Genomic DNA, 14,384 nt, shown 5'->3' with positions numbered 1-14,384 from the left:
GTAAATGGAATGGAAACAGAGAGACCTAGAGAGGAAGTACAAGCAACACTTAGGGAGTCATAATTTTGTGAAGAGAAGGAAATGAGGGTGACAAGAGGAATCCCATGTGCGTACAACTGTGAAGTCCTTCCAGATAGCTGCAACGATAATTCTAGATTCTGTGAACCAAAGACCCCCTAACAAGCAAATCTATCATCCAAAAATATCACCTAAAAGCAATCAAACAATTTCATTGAAAGAGACGAGTTCAAGTCTTTGGATACTCAATTAACAAACATGAGGTAAATAGCTGCCATGGAGGAAAGACAAACAAGGAAACAAACTTAAAAATACGAAAACAAAAGCTGAATAGGCATGAATTCATTTCATCACATTGCACCATAAGATGGTAACAGTTTTTATATTACTACCACTTGCCTGGCCAGCACCTCTCTGTTTTACAACAGGACATGCCCCCCCACATCAATGCCTATGCTACAGTAGTGCAAGAAATACATTAATCCTAATTCCAGACTTCATAACTATCACATGCAATAATTCCGATGGAATGTAGGAAGAAATATAGAAATACAAATAAAATTTAAAAACCTTTCAAGCTTGAGTTATCTGCCCCACACCCGAAAAAGAAAAAGATCATGCGTCTATGCACCAGAACAAAAACCCAACTTTGGCAGCAATGAAAAAGCAAACACAAGTCTAGAAATTTCACCGTGAGGAAAGTAGTAAGACGTAAAAACTATAGCCAATTTTCCAAAACTAAACACTTCAACCAAATTTGAAGCCCCCAGGTGGAACGCTGGCCTGATTAGTTCCAAAATTAAAGCCTTGCTGGTTCTCATCCCCATCTTGGAGATGCTGTTCATCCTCTTCTTCTTCAGCCCAATATCTCTCCAAGATCTTCACAGCCTTCTCATAAATCTCATGGTTGTCATGAGTTTGAAGGTTCTCAATTTTATCCAACCCACCACATTCATCAATCATTTGTGCAAATAGATTGATTCCATCATTCATTCCCATTTCCTTATCAGCCTCACCAACCTTCAGGATGTTCTCCAGCCCTTCAAGGCACACAGTCACAACCCGTGGATCTGGACAAATTAAGAGATCACAGAGGGGATTAATGCAACCTTGGTTCACCAGGAATCTGCAAAATAACAGATCATATAACTCTCATTGTACCACATGAATATGATTAACTGAAATGGTTCAGAACAATTATTATGCAATGCATGCCCCAAAAATTAGCTATTGTATTTTCATCATATTTATGACAAAGCAATTGGAGGCAACATAAAATAAAAACATCGGCTGCACTTATAATTGTTAACCAGCTTAATTTAGTTGAGTACGCCAAATGCTCAGGACCAATCAGTATCCAAGAATACATGTATGCATCATGGTTCTGATCTTGCATCTGGAAAAAATATCAGCATATATTCTCCAGTGAATCTATGGTGAAGGTTTGCATGTGTTCATGTGTCTTTTGCAAACATGCATAGATATATGGTCCAATAAAGAAAAAAAACTGAAATGTAAACAAAAAAGTAACAGGATATACTTAATCTGCTCATGAGATCCTCCGGAGGTTGCATTTGAGATGGCCCATGCAGCCTCCTTCTTAATATCAAACTCCGCATGCTGAAGAAGGTGCACGAGAGGAAGAATAATATTTGCCTCTATAACTGCCTGTGCCACAGGAAATCAAACAAATAATCAACAACAGTGTGAGTGCCTTTAATTTGATATATACTGCATGAGAACTAGTAGTAATTGAAACCACAGCTTAAGCAAGCAAAGCAATGCTTCAATTACTATGAACTAAAGTTTGCAACATGCTATCGACACCTTTGAAATCATCACTAAACATAAAAGCCACATTGGCACTTCCGGGGCAACCGACCAAGAAGATTAAATACTTATACCTTTTGGTTGCTGCATACATTGAGGCAACAGAATCTTTGAAGGGACAGAGAGAACCTATACCTGTATTTGAGCTCTATTCCCAGCTGTTATATTAGAGATAGTCCAACAAGCTTCTTTCTTGATGCTTTTTTTGTGATTTTGTATGAGAAGTTGAGAGAGATGGAGAAGCACCTTGTTGTCAATCACAAACTGAAAAATACATCCGGATTTTTGCAGCTTTTAAAGGAAACAAAAAAAAATTACAACAATAGTTTATCTTTTTGTAATCAACAACAATAGAACTTTGAAATACTACCATTTAAAAGAATTAGTTTGTTTACTATATCCTTACAGTTAGATTATGCTTCATGAACAATCCAAATGAAGCAAATAAATTTAATCCAGTAAATAACAGAAAAGAAGATAAACCAGCATCTAAGAAAAACGCTACTGATGTGAAAACCTCTGTGAACATGCATAAATGTACTTCTTACCTGAGTCTGATTATCATCACCAGTGACAATGTTTCCCACAGTCCGAAGAGCAGGTATAAGAACAGTGGGTGATGGATGGCTAGCATAAATGAATTTTAGTCAGCACCGGTAGTCAAAATATTGCAATAAGTATATAGCAAAAAATTCAACAAAAATAAATGACAAAGTATATAGACATAAAAACCTTGTGACAAGAAAAAATAATACGCTGTAGCCAAGGAGAAGGTGCACGATATCTATGCTAAAAAAATTCCCGAGGGAAAAAATCTAAGGGTAATTGGATTTCAAGTATTTTGTAGAGTTTATAAGCTCACCCTAGAAGTTCCACCAGTCGTGGGCAGACCCCAGCTTCAATTACAGACTGAATTTTTTCATTAGGGCCATCTGAAAGATAAGACAGCGCCCAGCAAGCATCTGTCAGAACTTCTTCATCATTCAAGTGGATAAGTTCGCGTAGAATTGGTAAAGCAGGCTTCACCTGAAAAGAAAACAAGGTTGCTATCAAGAACTCATCAACCAAATTATAAAAAATCAATAATAAGCTAACTATGACTGTGAACACTTCTCTTATACAAAATTCAAAAGGAGCCTCCCAAAGTCTCTACCTGCTCAAATGGCGATGGTGGCTTGCCACGGCAGAAATTAGACAATGTCCATGTAGCATTCCTCAGCATTGATAACTTTGATCTTTCATTTAACTGACCTAACAACGGCATAAGTGCACCATTGCCGAGAACTAGATCTCTACAACTTGGTGAATCACCTGCGACATTACCTAAAGCCCATACAGCCTAAACAGAAAATAGGGTGAGGATAGTAATTAGAGGCAATGTACACAAATAAAATGATGATTGACAAGGAAAAGACAAATGAGCAGACAAGTAAATATAGCATATGGAAATTAAGTCCAACATAAACTACTCTAAGTGGGAGCAAACAAAGCAACTTAGGACAGGATATAAAATATATGAAGTGACAGATAAAGTTCATCTAGAAAATGTTGAACTAAAAACGGTAATGACCAGAGATTCATCGAAAGTAAGAGAATTTTTTTCATTCTTCAGTTACAAGTACAGGAGATACAGATGAATTATTAAAACAAAAACTGACCTGCTCTCTAACATCATCACTAGCAGAACTAAGCAGCTGCACAAACATTGGGGCAGCACCATGTTCAATAACAACCCGTGTGTGCTCAGATGTGCCAGAGGCAACATTGGTCAAAGCCCAGGCAGCCTCAAACTAAAATCAAATGGAAGTTAGTCTCAATGGTAATAATTAGTCTCAGTGATGATAACATTTCCTATGCAAATTGTTTCAATTTAAACAAAAGAAACAAAACAATGTACTTGTAATTGAGGCAAATCCTGCCTTCCGAGAAACTCTACAAACCGAGGAACAACTCCAGCTTTAATTACTTCATCAATTGGAGGGCTGCGCTCTACAAGTAAGAAGATGAAAGTTAATAATGTAAATGGGCATATTCCTTGACAAAGAAACCACTCTAGGTGTAGGAATTAGGAAGATAGAAGTAGGACCTATTGACAACAGCTTCCTAAACTGTGTTGTGGCTTCCAACTGGGTAGCAGGATCATTGGACCAAACCCCTTGTACCATCAAAGGAACACTTTCCAACTGTTAGGAATCATCAGGAATACCATGTTCAGGACCCAAATAAAAAAAAAGCCTAAAATTCAGAAGGATCAGAACCACATCAAAATCCCTCCCTACACTTTTCACCTTTTCCATCCCCTGCAAGACGAAAGAGGTGACATCTAAAATGCTAAAGCCTTTCCTTAACTACATCCATTTTATCAGAAATAAACCAAACAGCCCATTATTGGTAGAAAGCAATCCTACACAGGCTTCCCTGAAAAGCTACAAGCTAGATCATAGAATATGAGAATACTGCCATCCTAAATCATAAATCCATAACCTCAACCCTCTTCTTTCACCCTACTTTAAGTATGCATAAAAATCAATAACCCAAATCTCCATGAATCCATTCATTTCTTCCTAATCTTAAGAGAATAAAAAAATCCAATTGAATAATAACAGCAATAATATCTTGACAAAAGTACCACTGCAACGATCTCAGTTGAATCAAGATCTCAACTTTCACCATCAATCAATAACTCAAAAAGAAAAATCAGAACGAAATATTTAAAACCCATAACCAATAAAAAAAAGGTACCCTTTTTTCAATAGCGGCGGCATTTTGGGTGTTATCGACCAAGGGAGGCTGAGACTGAAGCAGAAGGCCTTCTCTCCGCTTTTTAAGGAGATTGTCTTCGCGCTTGTTCTTCCGGATCTCAACCAAATTGTCCTCTCTCCTCCTCCTGCCCTCCTCTGCATCGACCCCCGTTTTGTAACTCTTCTTCCTCACCTCAGTACGAGTACCTGGTCGAAGCGACATTCTCTTCTTTTGAATGCTTCCCTTTGTATGGCTTCTGTTTGTAGAAATGACACCACAAAAGAAATGAAAGGGGGATCGTCGAAGGCGGGTAGTGGCGGAGCCGTGGAAGGTAGAGACTAGAGAAAGATTTGTGAAGTGATAAATGGTTTTTTTATTATCATCATCTAAAAAGTAATTAGATTTCGACAGACTCGACAATGGCCAATGAGCCTTATTTTTTGGATAAATGACACTTATGGTCATTATAGTTTTGTAAACTTTTATTTTAATTACTAAAGTTTCAAACGTTATATTTTAATAACTAAAGTTATTGATAAACAATAAAATGATCATTCAAATGATAACAATAATGTTTAATATCTCATTGGTTAAGGGATTTGTTGTTAACCCTTCAGGTCTCGAGCTCAAACATCGTATATATTAGAGGTATGATGAAGAATTTAAGAAAACTTCATTTTCCTCCATTTTATTTTCCTCGTCAAGTAACTTTCATAAGTTTTGACTATTTCATATAAGTTACTTTATTTGGTATTGGTTGGAAACTAATATATGAATTTTGATCTTTTATATTGTTTTGATGAAGAATGTTTAACAATAACAAGAAAATTCAACTTCTTCTCTTTAACCACTAGACATGGAGACCTAGGTGTACATTTATGACATTTTTATTTTCGCCATGATTAACAGCGGAGGTTTCGATCGGTGGAAGTATAGTTTATGGATGAGATCCGAAAGAGATACAATAATAATATATCATGATATAGGGATAATCATACATCATTTACTCAAAGGGGTAAGAATTTTATATCTTTTTGTTCAATTAATTTTGGTACATTGACTGTTTATTTGATCTTTGGAAGCTTCTGTTAACCTTCATTGTGATGAAGTTTAAATCGAGAATAAAAACGATTTTGCGACTATTTTTTGTTTACACATGTTAAACATAGGGATGCTCTCTCGTATAGCTTAATAGGATAATGGAACAAAGTGGGTTAATTGATCATTTGCTTTCAAACAAGGTAGAACGTAGAATTTTTCTATTATTTTGAACATCTTTGAGTATCATATATAAACTGTAGCATGAGTATAGATTTGATTCGTATAATTTGCTTGAACTATCCTTTAGAATTTATGATAGCTTTTTTCCCTTGGTACATTAGACAATTACATTGAAGACATCTCCATTAAAGATGAGGATCAATTATAGAAAGATGTTATAGATGTCACCATGGGAGGTTTTGTTATTAAAGATGGAGTTTTTAATTTTTTTAGAGTTAGAGAATGTTCTTAAGAACCAAATTGATGTTTTAGCAATGTGTCCGAGTGATTATTTTGTTATTTATCGATAGTTTTAGTGATCAGAACATATCTTTTGAAAATGTAATGACTTAAATAAAAACACTATAACTTTAGAGACCAGGGTTTGTAGTTTATTTTATTTTTATTTTTATTTTTATTTCAAGGAAAAACACCTGTCGAACTTCTGGCCTAATTAAATTGGGGAGTTTTGTTTGAGTACCCAAAACTTCGTCTTCCCCTCGAAATAACCCAACAATCTGTTGACAACTAGACAGAAAACCTAACCATGGCATTGATGCAAGTTCTTAACAGCACAAAGGCAATTCCTTTTTCAAATCCATATGTGTTCTCGAGGTTCTTCTCCAAGTCAAGTTCATTTATTGGTAAGGTCTTCTCTTTCCTTCTTAAACAATAGCAAGAACATTAAAAATGAAATATCACCGTAGTTCCTTTTGGTTCCTGGGAAACTAATAGAATCTCATTTGTTTTAGTTTTTTCAGGCTTCTAGTTGTGCTCAGAATAATGAGTATTATAGGGGGGAAATCAGATCTTTTTTCTCAGTCCAGTGAACTTGACTGATTAGCTAAATCCTAAATGGGCTTTTCAATTCATGTTGTTAAATTATTAGGGATTCTTGAGAAATATCTTTTAAAATAGCTACATATACAGACTTAGCATGAAGTTAGTCCTTTTTCATGTCTACAAGCTAAGTTAGTATCATAAGGCGAATTTATTTTCCCAAAAGCAATTATAATCTTTTTTATCATTGTAATCTTGAAATTAATTAAATTGAATTTGAGAAGTGACCTTGTTATTGTTGCAGAGAAGGTTGGAATACCAGAATTTCTGAATGGAGTAGGGAATGGGGTTGAAACTCATGTAGCAAAGCTGGAATCTGAGATTGGTGACTTTCAGAAACTGCTCGTCGCCCGTACTCTTAAGCTCAAGAAACTTGGAATTCCTTGCAAACATGTAATGATTCCCGACTCGCACTCTGAAACACAAATTTTGTTTAATATGTATGCCTATGTTGAGTAACTGCATACTTTTGTGCAGTTATGATTACCTAGTTATGCAGCATTGCTGATAGCATTTATGTATGCTAATTTTTTTAATGCCCCCACAATGTTGCCCTTAGTTTACGATATAGACTTCTAGCATGTTGTTTATCGAACTGGAATCGCATCTGACTGAACTATTTCTATTCTGTTCTTTTATGGCCTTAGTCTAAAGCTGTGTTTATTATTTGTTTAAATTAGCTTGAGTAGTTCATTAGCCTGTGCCACTTAGGATCTTCCAAAGCTTAAGCTGACAAATAGTTTGAATGAGCGGGATAGAATAGAATGGTTTAGCGGCCATAGTTTAGTCTTTACTTGGTACGAAGGAAGGAAATGAGCAAGGAGGACGTGAAATTTGTTAATCAAATATTTAAGATTCATAACCACTTTCTAACTTTGTAGCTTAACCACTAGATTAACAAATTTTCCTCTACCGATGTTTTCTGTTGTTCATAGCAAGCAGAGCCTGAAAGTGTGTTCTCATCTTTCTCAAAGGACATTGGCATGAGCACAGATAATTCTGCACTTTTAAATGTCTTGTAGAGAAGAATCTTCTTGCGTTAGCTATATAGCATGCAATGCACTGGTTTATCATCAACTGATTACTAATTATCTGATTGTTATACAGAGTAGAATGTCGGCATATAGTCTTGATATCTGCCGAGTTGAATTATCTTTACTAAGAATTTTGCTGTATTGTGGTAGTTTTATCCGCGATGCCTATGCACTCTCGTTATCCAATGAAAGTGTCTTGTTTTTTAGGGTGTAAAAAAATTTGCTATTTAAGTATATATATTTGTAGAATTGTCACTTCGCTTCTACTGGGATTGGGTTAGCCACTCATGGTTTTTTATTCCTGTCTTGCAGAGAAAGCTGATACTGAAATATACACACAAATATAGGTTGGGTTTGTGGAGGCCGAGGGCTGAACCATCCAAGGCCTAATTAATCAGTCTAGTTCTTTGGAGCTATAGAAAGATGTTGCTGTTAGAGCCCTTTTTTTCATTTCTGCCTCGAGAATGAGTACCGAAAATTGGTGTTTTAATCAAATTTCTGAGTATTTAATTGCAGTTTGCAACTCTAGTTTCTTAAGATATGTCGACTGTTGATAATAGTACCGGCTGCCCCGGAGAAACTACTGTACAATCCGACAGCCATTTGAGAACTTCATCAGTACCCAGGACCTTGTGTATCCCAGTGCCAAAAAATCCATTCTTCCATAGCTAGTTATATGTAGTTACTCTAATTTGCTACCAGTTGCAGTAAAGATGCCTCAACAATAAAAAATAAGGGTAAACTACACTAGTGGTCCCATTTGTTTCTGGTCTGTCTTATTTTGGTCACCGTTTTTTAAAAGGTTACGTACCAGGGGCGGATGTACATGACTCCCTAGGAGAGTCATTTTACACTTATTATTTTGAGAAAAATATTAAATTTAGTTTAATTTGTTAATAGGAATAGAAAAAAATAAGAAAAGTTGTATACCCAAATTTATTTAGAATAGGATATTAAAATTTTGGATCTCTATTTTTTAATTTCTAGATCCGTCACTGATCACTTTTGTTTTCGGTATGGGATTTGTGCATGTTTTTTATATCCCTTCTGGCCTTTGCACGAGATGAAGGGTCATAATCGAAGCCACCAAGGATCCATCCACGTGTGGGAAGATGTCCCCAGTAGATGCTTATCAGATGTTGAAACTATCTTTTGTCAGAAGATAAAGCAGTCATAATTAGGACAATAGTTGTGTGCTTGAGAAGGAGGCCAGGACTTCCATTTATAGTGCATCTTATAACACACCGCCACCCTTAACTCCCACCATGTGTGGCCAAACTGCCAAGGAACCCACCCGTCCCTCTCCTGTTTGTTTGACATACATTTTGTCCTCTTCCTCCCTACCTTTGTTCTTTAGGGCCCCCCAACCCCCCTCTGTTGGGGCCTTCCTCCCCTAACCCTAATGGCGGTTGGCCCCTTTGACAACTCAAAAGCGATTTGTTTCGTCAATTATTGCTCCCTACATCTTTGTTTGCAAACATCATGAAGTCGAGATACAAAGCAAGGAATTCCAGGTTTCAACTTTGAAGCCTGTTAATTCAAACCAGTGAAGCAATTTGGGTTAATTGCATCAAAAGTCCTTTAACTAACTTAAACTAATCTCAAACTTCAAAGCATTTTATTTGTGATCTCAAGATATAATTATTATGTTATTCTTATTTTTTTAACAATTAAGACATTAGATCAGGTGTTAAATACCATATCAATTTGTGTATGTACAATTATATATGTAAATAAGGTATTAAATTTTAATAATGCTATTATTAAATTAGAATTATAATTTTTTAAATATATTTATAATATAAATATATTCCACAGACATAACTATTTGAATTTAAATCTTTCAAAATATATATTTTTTTCACAACTAAGGTGACTCGTGTTTTAGTATAAATATAATCACGAGACAGCTTTGTGGCTAGTGATGAGAAATAATTGTGAGAGAAAAAAATGAAGGGTGGGATTGGGTTTGGCGGTTGTCGTATGCACAGCCATGGTAATGCAATGGGAGGAGGAGAATATACGGTGGTTGATCCAACGAAAAGAGCTAGTTGCATATGAATATTGTTTGCTGACATGAAAATAGGTAACACGTGGCACAACCGTACACATACAACGTCACCACGCTGGAAGGACATACGTGTCGCAAACTTTTAACAAGGGAAAGAAAACAACGGGTCGAGATAATGGAATTTCTTTGCCCCGCCACCTGCTCGCCTGACCTCCTTCTGTCCTTTGTTTTCTTTTGTAGCTCCATCATCCATCCATATCTACACGCACACACTCATTCATATATTATGTATCAAATAGGGATGGATCGAAAGAATATTGAAGAGTAAGATCGCATTTATTAAAAATAATATGTATAACCATAATATCGATCATATCCTAACAACAACAGTGTTTTTAAGAAGCATAAGAAACAAGAATAAATTCATATATGTAATAAATATGGTTCCAAAAGAGTGGGGGCCTCGCTCAGGCTCTCACCTTGTCTCATGCAATGCAAGTTGGGTCAGCGTCATGTATCAACCACCTTCAAGCAAACCCCAAAATAGACGGAACAAACCCTAGACATATTAAGCTAATTTGAATTCCTTTGATAACTGGAAACAATTGTAAGGTAGCGAAAGGAGAAAAGTGGGAAATTTAGGGCTCCATCGAGTGTGTATATATGCCAAAATGTAGTGAATATATAATCACCTGAATAAAGGTAATGTTGGAGAAATCCCGATCCATCAATTCCTTAGAGTATAAGGAGAATGAAGGGACCGACAAGACAGCATCTTGTTTTGCAAAGACATGTAGTTTTCCATCCATCTATGTTAATTTAGTTTACTGTTCGAATATTTTGAATACAGAAAATAACGATTATGTTTAATTTTTTTTATTGATATGAAGTAAGTACAAGATAAAATATATTTAAAAATAACTATCAATTATTTAACATTAAATGTTCACACTCCTAACCTTCTTAGTACTCAAACCCGAGACATTAAGAAACAACAATAATTCATTTACTACCAAAATCGTTTGGTTCGTCTCTCTGTTTAATTTAAATTGTAAAAAGGTAAAACATAAGATATTTTTATATATAAGATAATATTTTTTTATTAATATAATTCAATACAAGATAATAAATGTTTAATAATATTTTTTACTATTTAACCTTCAACGTTTACTCTCTTAATATTTATGTATTTGTTTCAAGACAAGGGGCGCCGATTACTTGAGGTAATTGCAAAAGATACACTTGTTAGTTGAAGAAAAAGTAGGTCGTGGCATGTTTTTTGTTTAGTTGCTTTCGCATTGTTTTTGTTTAATGAGGGCACATGGTTGCATGTGAGTATATGGTGAATTGGAAGGAAAAGCGTTGAAAAAAATATTAAAAAATAATGTGAATTGTTGGACTAAAGAAATATACAAAAACATCCCCCACAAAAGAACAAGGTCATGTGGTCCTTTGATTGATAATAACATATTATAAAAATTGCAAAATGGGGGCTTCTTCTAAACTTCTCATGACCAGCGTCCCACATGTCCCAATCCCAAAATCATACAGCTTGACTTTCATGTTAACACACGTGTTAGCCCCCTTAAATGTGAAAAAAAAAGAGAGAGAGAAGAGATTCCTCCCCTTTGAGTGATCATTTTGCCCTTTGCCCCCATTTGTGGTCCAATAACAGTAATAGTAAGTTTTTATCTTTAATTATTCATTAATCTAAAGTAGAGTTTTGTAGAAATTTATTATAAAGCGATCATTCTAATCTAATTTGTTAAGATTGAAACTATTGATTTTATTTAAAAAATTTAATGTCTCATCTCACTAGGTCAAATTGTTATTAGCTAAAAAATAATTTTCAAATTAATTTTTGTTATATATTAGTTATCAGAATGACATCCTTGTGAAAAAGAAGTTTATATTTAATGCAATTATTATAAGATGTTTTTGGTAAGAATGATTTGAAAGTTAGATTAAAATCAAAGAAATAAAAAAAAAAGTTCAAAAATATAAAAAGTTATATGATTTTGATTAAAAAGAACAAATTTACGTGATGTATGGAAGATATGTTTTTGTACGAGCACGAATTGAACATAAATAACGGAGCACATATATAAATGTTATATTTGATCATCCAATACATGAATGTTTTAAAATAGTATATTTAAATAAGTAAAAAATTACATTTAAACAATGTAAGATTCGAAAAACTCATGATTAAATATATTATAATTTTGAGTTTTCAAATACATATTCTAAACTTACCGCCTTTTTCTTCCATCTTAGTCTAACCTAAAATCAAACTCTTACGATAAAAAATACAACTTATAAAGCATGCTTTCAAAAGTATATTTGAGTGTAACACGCGTTTATTTTGCGTGACACAAAATGATATTAATCTTAAAATTAATTTGAGATATATATTATTTTTTAAAATAATATTTATCAGAATAATATTTCAATAAAAATAAATTTTTTTATTTTTTAAATTTTAATATTTATTCGACTAATGAAAATTATATTATATTATCAATAAATAAATAAATACAATATAATCAGAGGAACAATTTTTTTTACATTTTTTAAGGGGTTAAATAAGGGGGGATGGCACATGCAAGCCATTTGAGGGGTGGGGCTAGGGGGAGTGGGTGCACTTCAAAATGTAGGGCCACGGAGGCACATGCGCTGCGACTGTCAAGGCAAGGGCTACTTAATCAAGGGCACATGTCGTGAGCATGTTTCGCTCATAAAAACACCTCGCATTACGCCGATTCTATGTTCATATTTATGCAAATACATTGCCATATGAAAAATAAAAGGAATTACATGTATTTATTGCATTTAAGCGTTTATTAGGGTTTATATCTTACATTTATTTATCGCATTTAAACGTTATACACCCATGTGACAAATCTTTGTCGCAAACTAGATCATTTGCCTGACCCTTTTGCCGACACAATTTTGAAGTTCCTTTGGTTCCACTCCAAGGAATTAAACCAACATTAGTGCCAAAGAAGTGATTAGTTAGGCTTGTAGGGGAGTTTATCAGCTTCAATTATTACACTAAAACAATGAATTAGCTGGCATTGGCATTTTGGCTTTTTTTATTAATCCATTAATTGGATGGTGCTTTGCTTATCATTAACAAACCAAAAATTAATAATAAAAAAATTAAGCTTAATACAAATTTTTTTTAAAATATCTCAAAATATATCTTAATGTATAAAGATTTTTTTTATTAAAAATAAGTGTCCAAATTTTATTCATTATATGAAGAAAAACAGTTAAATAACCCGTGCTGTCCAGATTTTTTTAAATAAAATATTATTTAAAATATTTTTTAAAATATATTCATATGTAACACATTTTATTTAATAAATTTTTTAACATTAATACCTAAAAATATAACAAAAAACTTTAAATACTTATTATTAATGAAATTTCTTTAACACCAAAAATTAATTTAATTATAATTTAAACATTTAATTGTATATTAAGCCATAAAATTAAATAAATATATAGTAGAGCTCAAAAAGAAGGGGAAAAAGTCATGTATACACAATAAAATACAGGAATTTAAGAATCTCACCAAAAACAGTTTCCGAAAATAATAATAATCATAATATGGACATCTTTTCAAGAGTTGACATTAGACTCAAGCCGGTCCGCCGGCGGCGAGAAACTCGGTGATGGCCGTCATGGCTCGAACTTGCATCTCGAGAGCCGCTATGTAGTCGCTAGTTTCCTCTATGAGGTTCGAGAACGATAGTTTCCGGCAACCGGGAACTAGACGTCCCAAAACCTTCAACTTTTTCTGAACGGCGGGCTTTTTTCTCTTCTCCCTGTTAAACGCCGGCTTCCTCAACCTAATATTGGCGGCGACCTTGGCTTTCTTATGTCTGGCTGTCTTGCGAGCGGTGAGGACCGCTCTGCTCCAACGCGTGGTTCCCTTGGCCAAAACGGCGAGGACTCTGTCAGCCGTATCGTGGACTTCCCTGGCGGCGGAGGAGGAAGTTGAGGTCAGTCGAGAACGGCGGAGGGCCTGGACGAGCTTGGAGGAGTAGATGTGTTGCTCGCGTTGCGTTCGCCATCGCTTAATTCCTTGGTTATGTTGAGAATGAGAAGAGGCAAGCTTTTCGTTCGGTATCCTTCGTTTCCGCCGTTTGAACTCGGGACACGTGTCGGGGGCAGGTTCGAGTCTGGGTACGATGGATGCCATGGAAAGTCGGGAATAATCGCAGAAGGAGTGGGAGAGGAAAAAGAAACACAACGTTATCGAATGATATATGTTGGTTTTATGGACTTGGATTTGAGTTTGATAAATAGGTAGAGGGGCTTGGAATGACTATATATAAATTTAATTTTTAATAAAAAAATAGGGTAAATTTTGTTTGGGATTAAATTTACTATTTATTAAAATAATATATTTTATATTATCAATTAATTATAGAAAATGTCACGTTATTAATATGTTGGTCATTAGTCAATGGAGATTATTTTAAACCAAGAACAGCAAACCAGGAAGCCTTTTTCTTCTCTATTGTTAGGACGACTTAATATCCCAATTTAATTATATTATGTTTAATTCCAACAACAGATATCAAATTAATACTGTATTATAATTTCACATTAACTATATTTAAACTTAAATAAAACAT

At 34.5% G+C, this 14,384-nt stretch overlaps 3 protein-coding genes across 3 annotated transcripts; 1 reads left to right on the top strand and 2 right to left on the bottom strand.

Annotated features, from left to right (window-relative positions):
- Nucleotides 1-562: 562 nt before the first annotated feature.
- Nucleotides 563-4,950, bottom strand: LOC120158902 (importin subunit alpha-4-like). The gene is made up of 10 exons (XM_039169633.1): nt 4,591-4,950; nt 3,935-4,031; nt 3,746-3,837; nt 3,507-3,638; nt 3,002-3,187; nt 2,711-2,874; nt 2,397-2,475; nt 1,984-2,112; nt 1,559-1,686; nt 563-1,144 (listed from the first exon to the last, which is right to left on the bottom strand). The coding sequence occupies exons 1-10, from the start codon at nt 4,810-4,812 to the stop codon at nt 766-768; spliced, it is 1,608 nt and encodes a 535-aa protein (XP_039025564.1). The 5' UTR covers nt 4,813-4,950; the 3' UTR covers nt 563-765.
- Nucleotides 4,951-6,321: 1,371 nt separating this feature from the next.
- On the top strand, nt 6,322-8,278 carry LOC120158906. Its single transcript, XM_039169638.1, has 3 exons — nt 6,322-6,494; nt 6,935-7,083; nt 8,037-8,278. The coding sequence occupies exons 1-3, from the start codon at nt 6,398-6,400 to the stop codon at nt 8,112-8,114; spliced, it is 324 nt and encodes a 107-aa protein (XP_039025569.1). The 5' UTR covers nt 6,322-6,397; the 3' UTR covers nt 8,115-8,278.
- Nucleotides 8,279-13,277: 4,999 nt separating this feature from the next.
- LOC120158905 (transcription factor bHLH149-like) lies at nt 13,278-14,033 on the bottom strand. Its single transcript, XM_039169636.1, has one exon. The coding sequence runs from the start codon at nt 13,943-13,945 to the stop codon at nt 13,382-13,384; it is 564 nt and encodes a 187-aa protein (XP_039025567.1). The 5' UTR covers nt 13,946-14,033; the 3' UTR covers nt 13,278-13,381.
- Nucleotides 14,034-14,384: the final 351 nt, after the last annotated feature.

The sequence above is a fragment of the Hibiscus syriacus genome, unplaced genomic scaffold (genome assembly GCF_006381635.1).
Source record: "Hibiscus syriacus cultivar Baekdansim isolate YM2019G1 unplaced genomic scaffold, ASM638163v2 tig00111332_pilon, whole genome shotgun sequence".
Lineage (NCBI taxonomy): Eukaryota > Viridiplantae > Streptophyta > Magnoliopsida > Malvales > Malvaceae > Hibiscus > Hibiscus syriacus.
The sequence above is the reverse complement of the archived record's forward strand: the minus strand, read 5'-3'. Positions and strand labels throughout refer to the sequence as shown.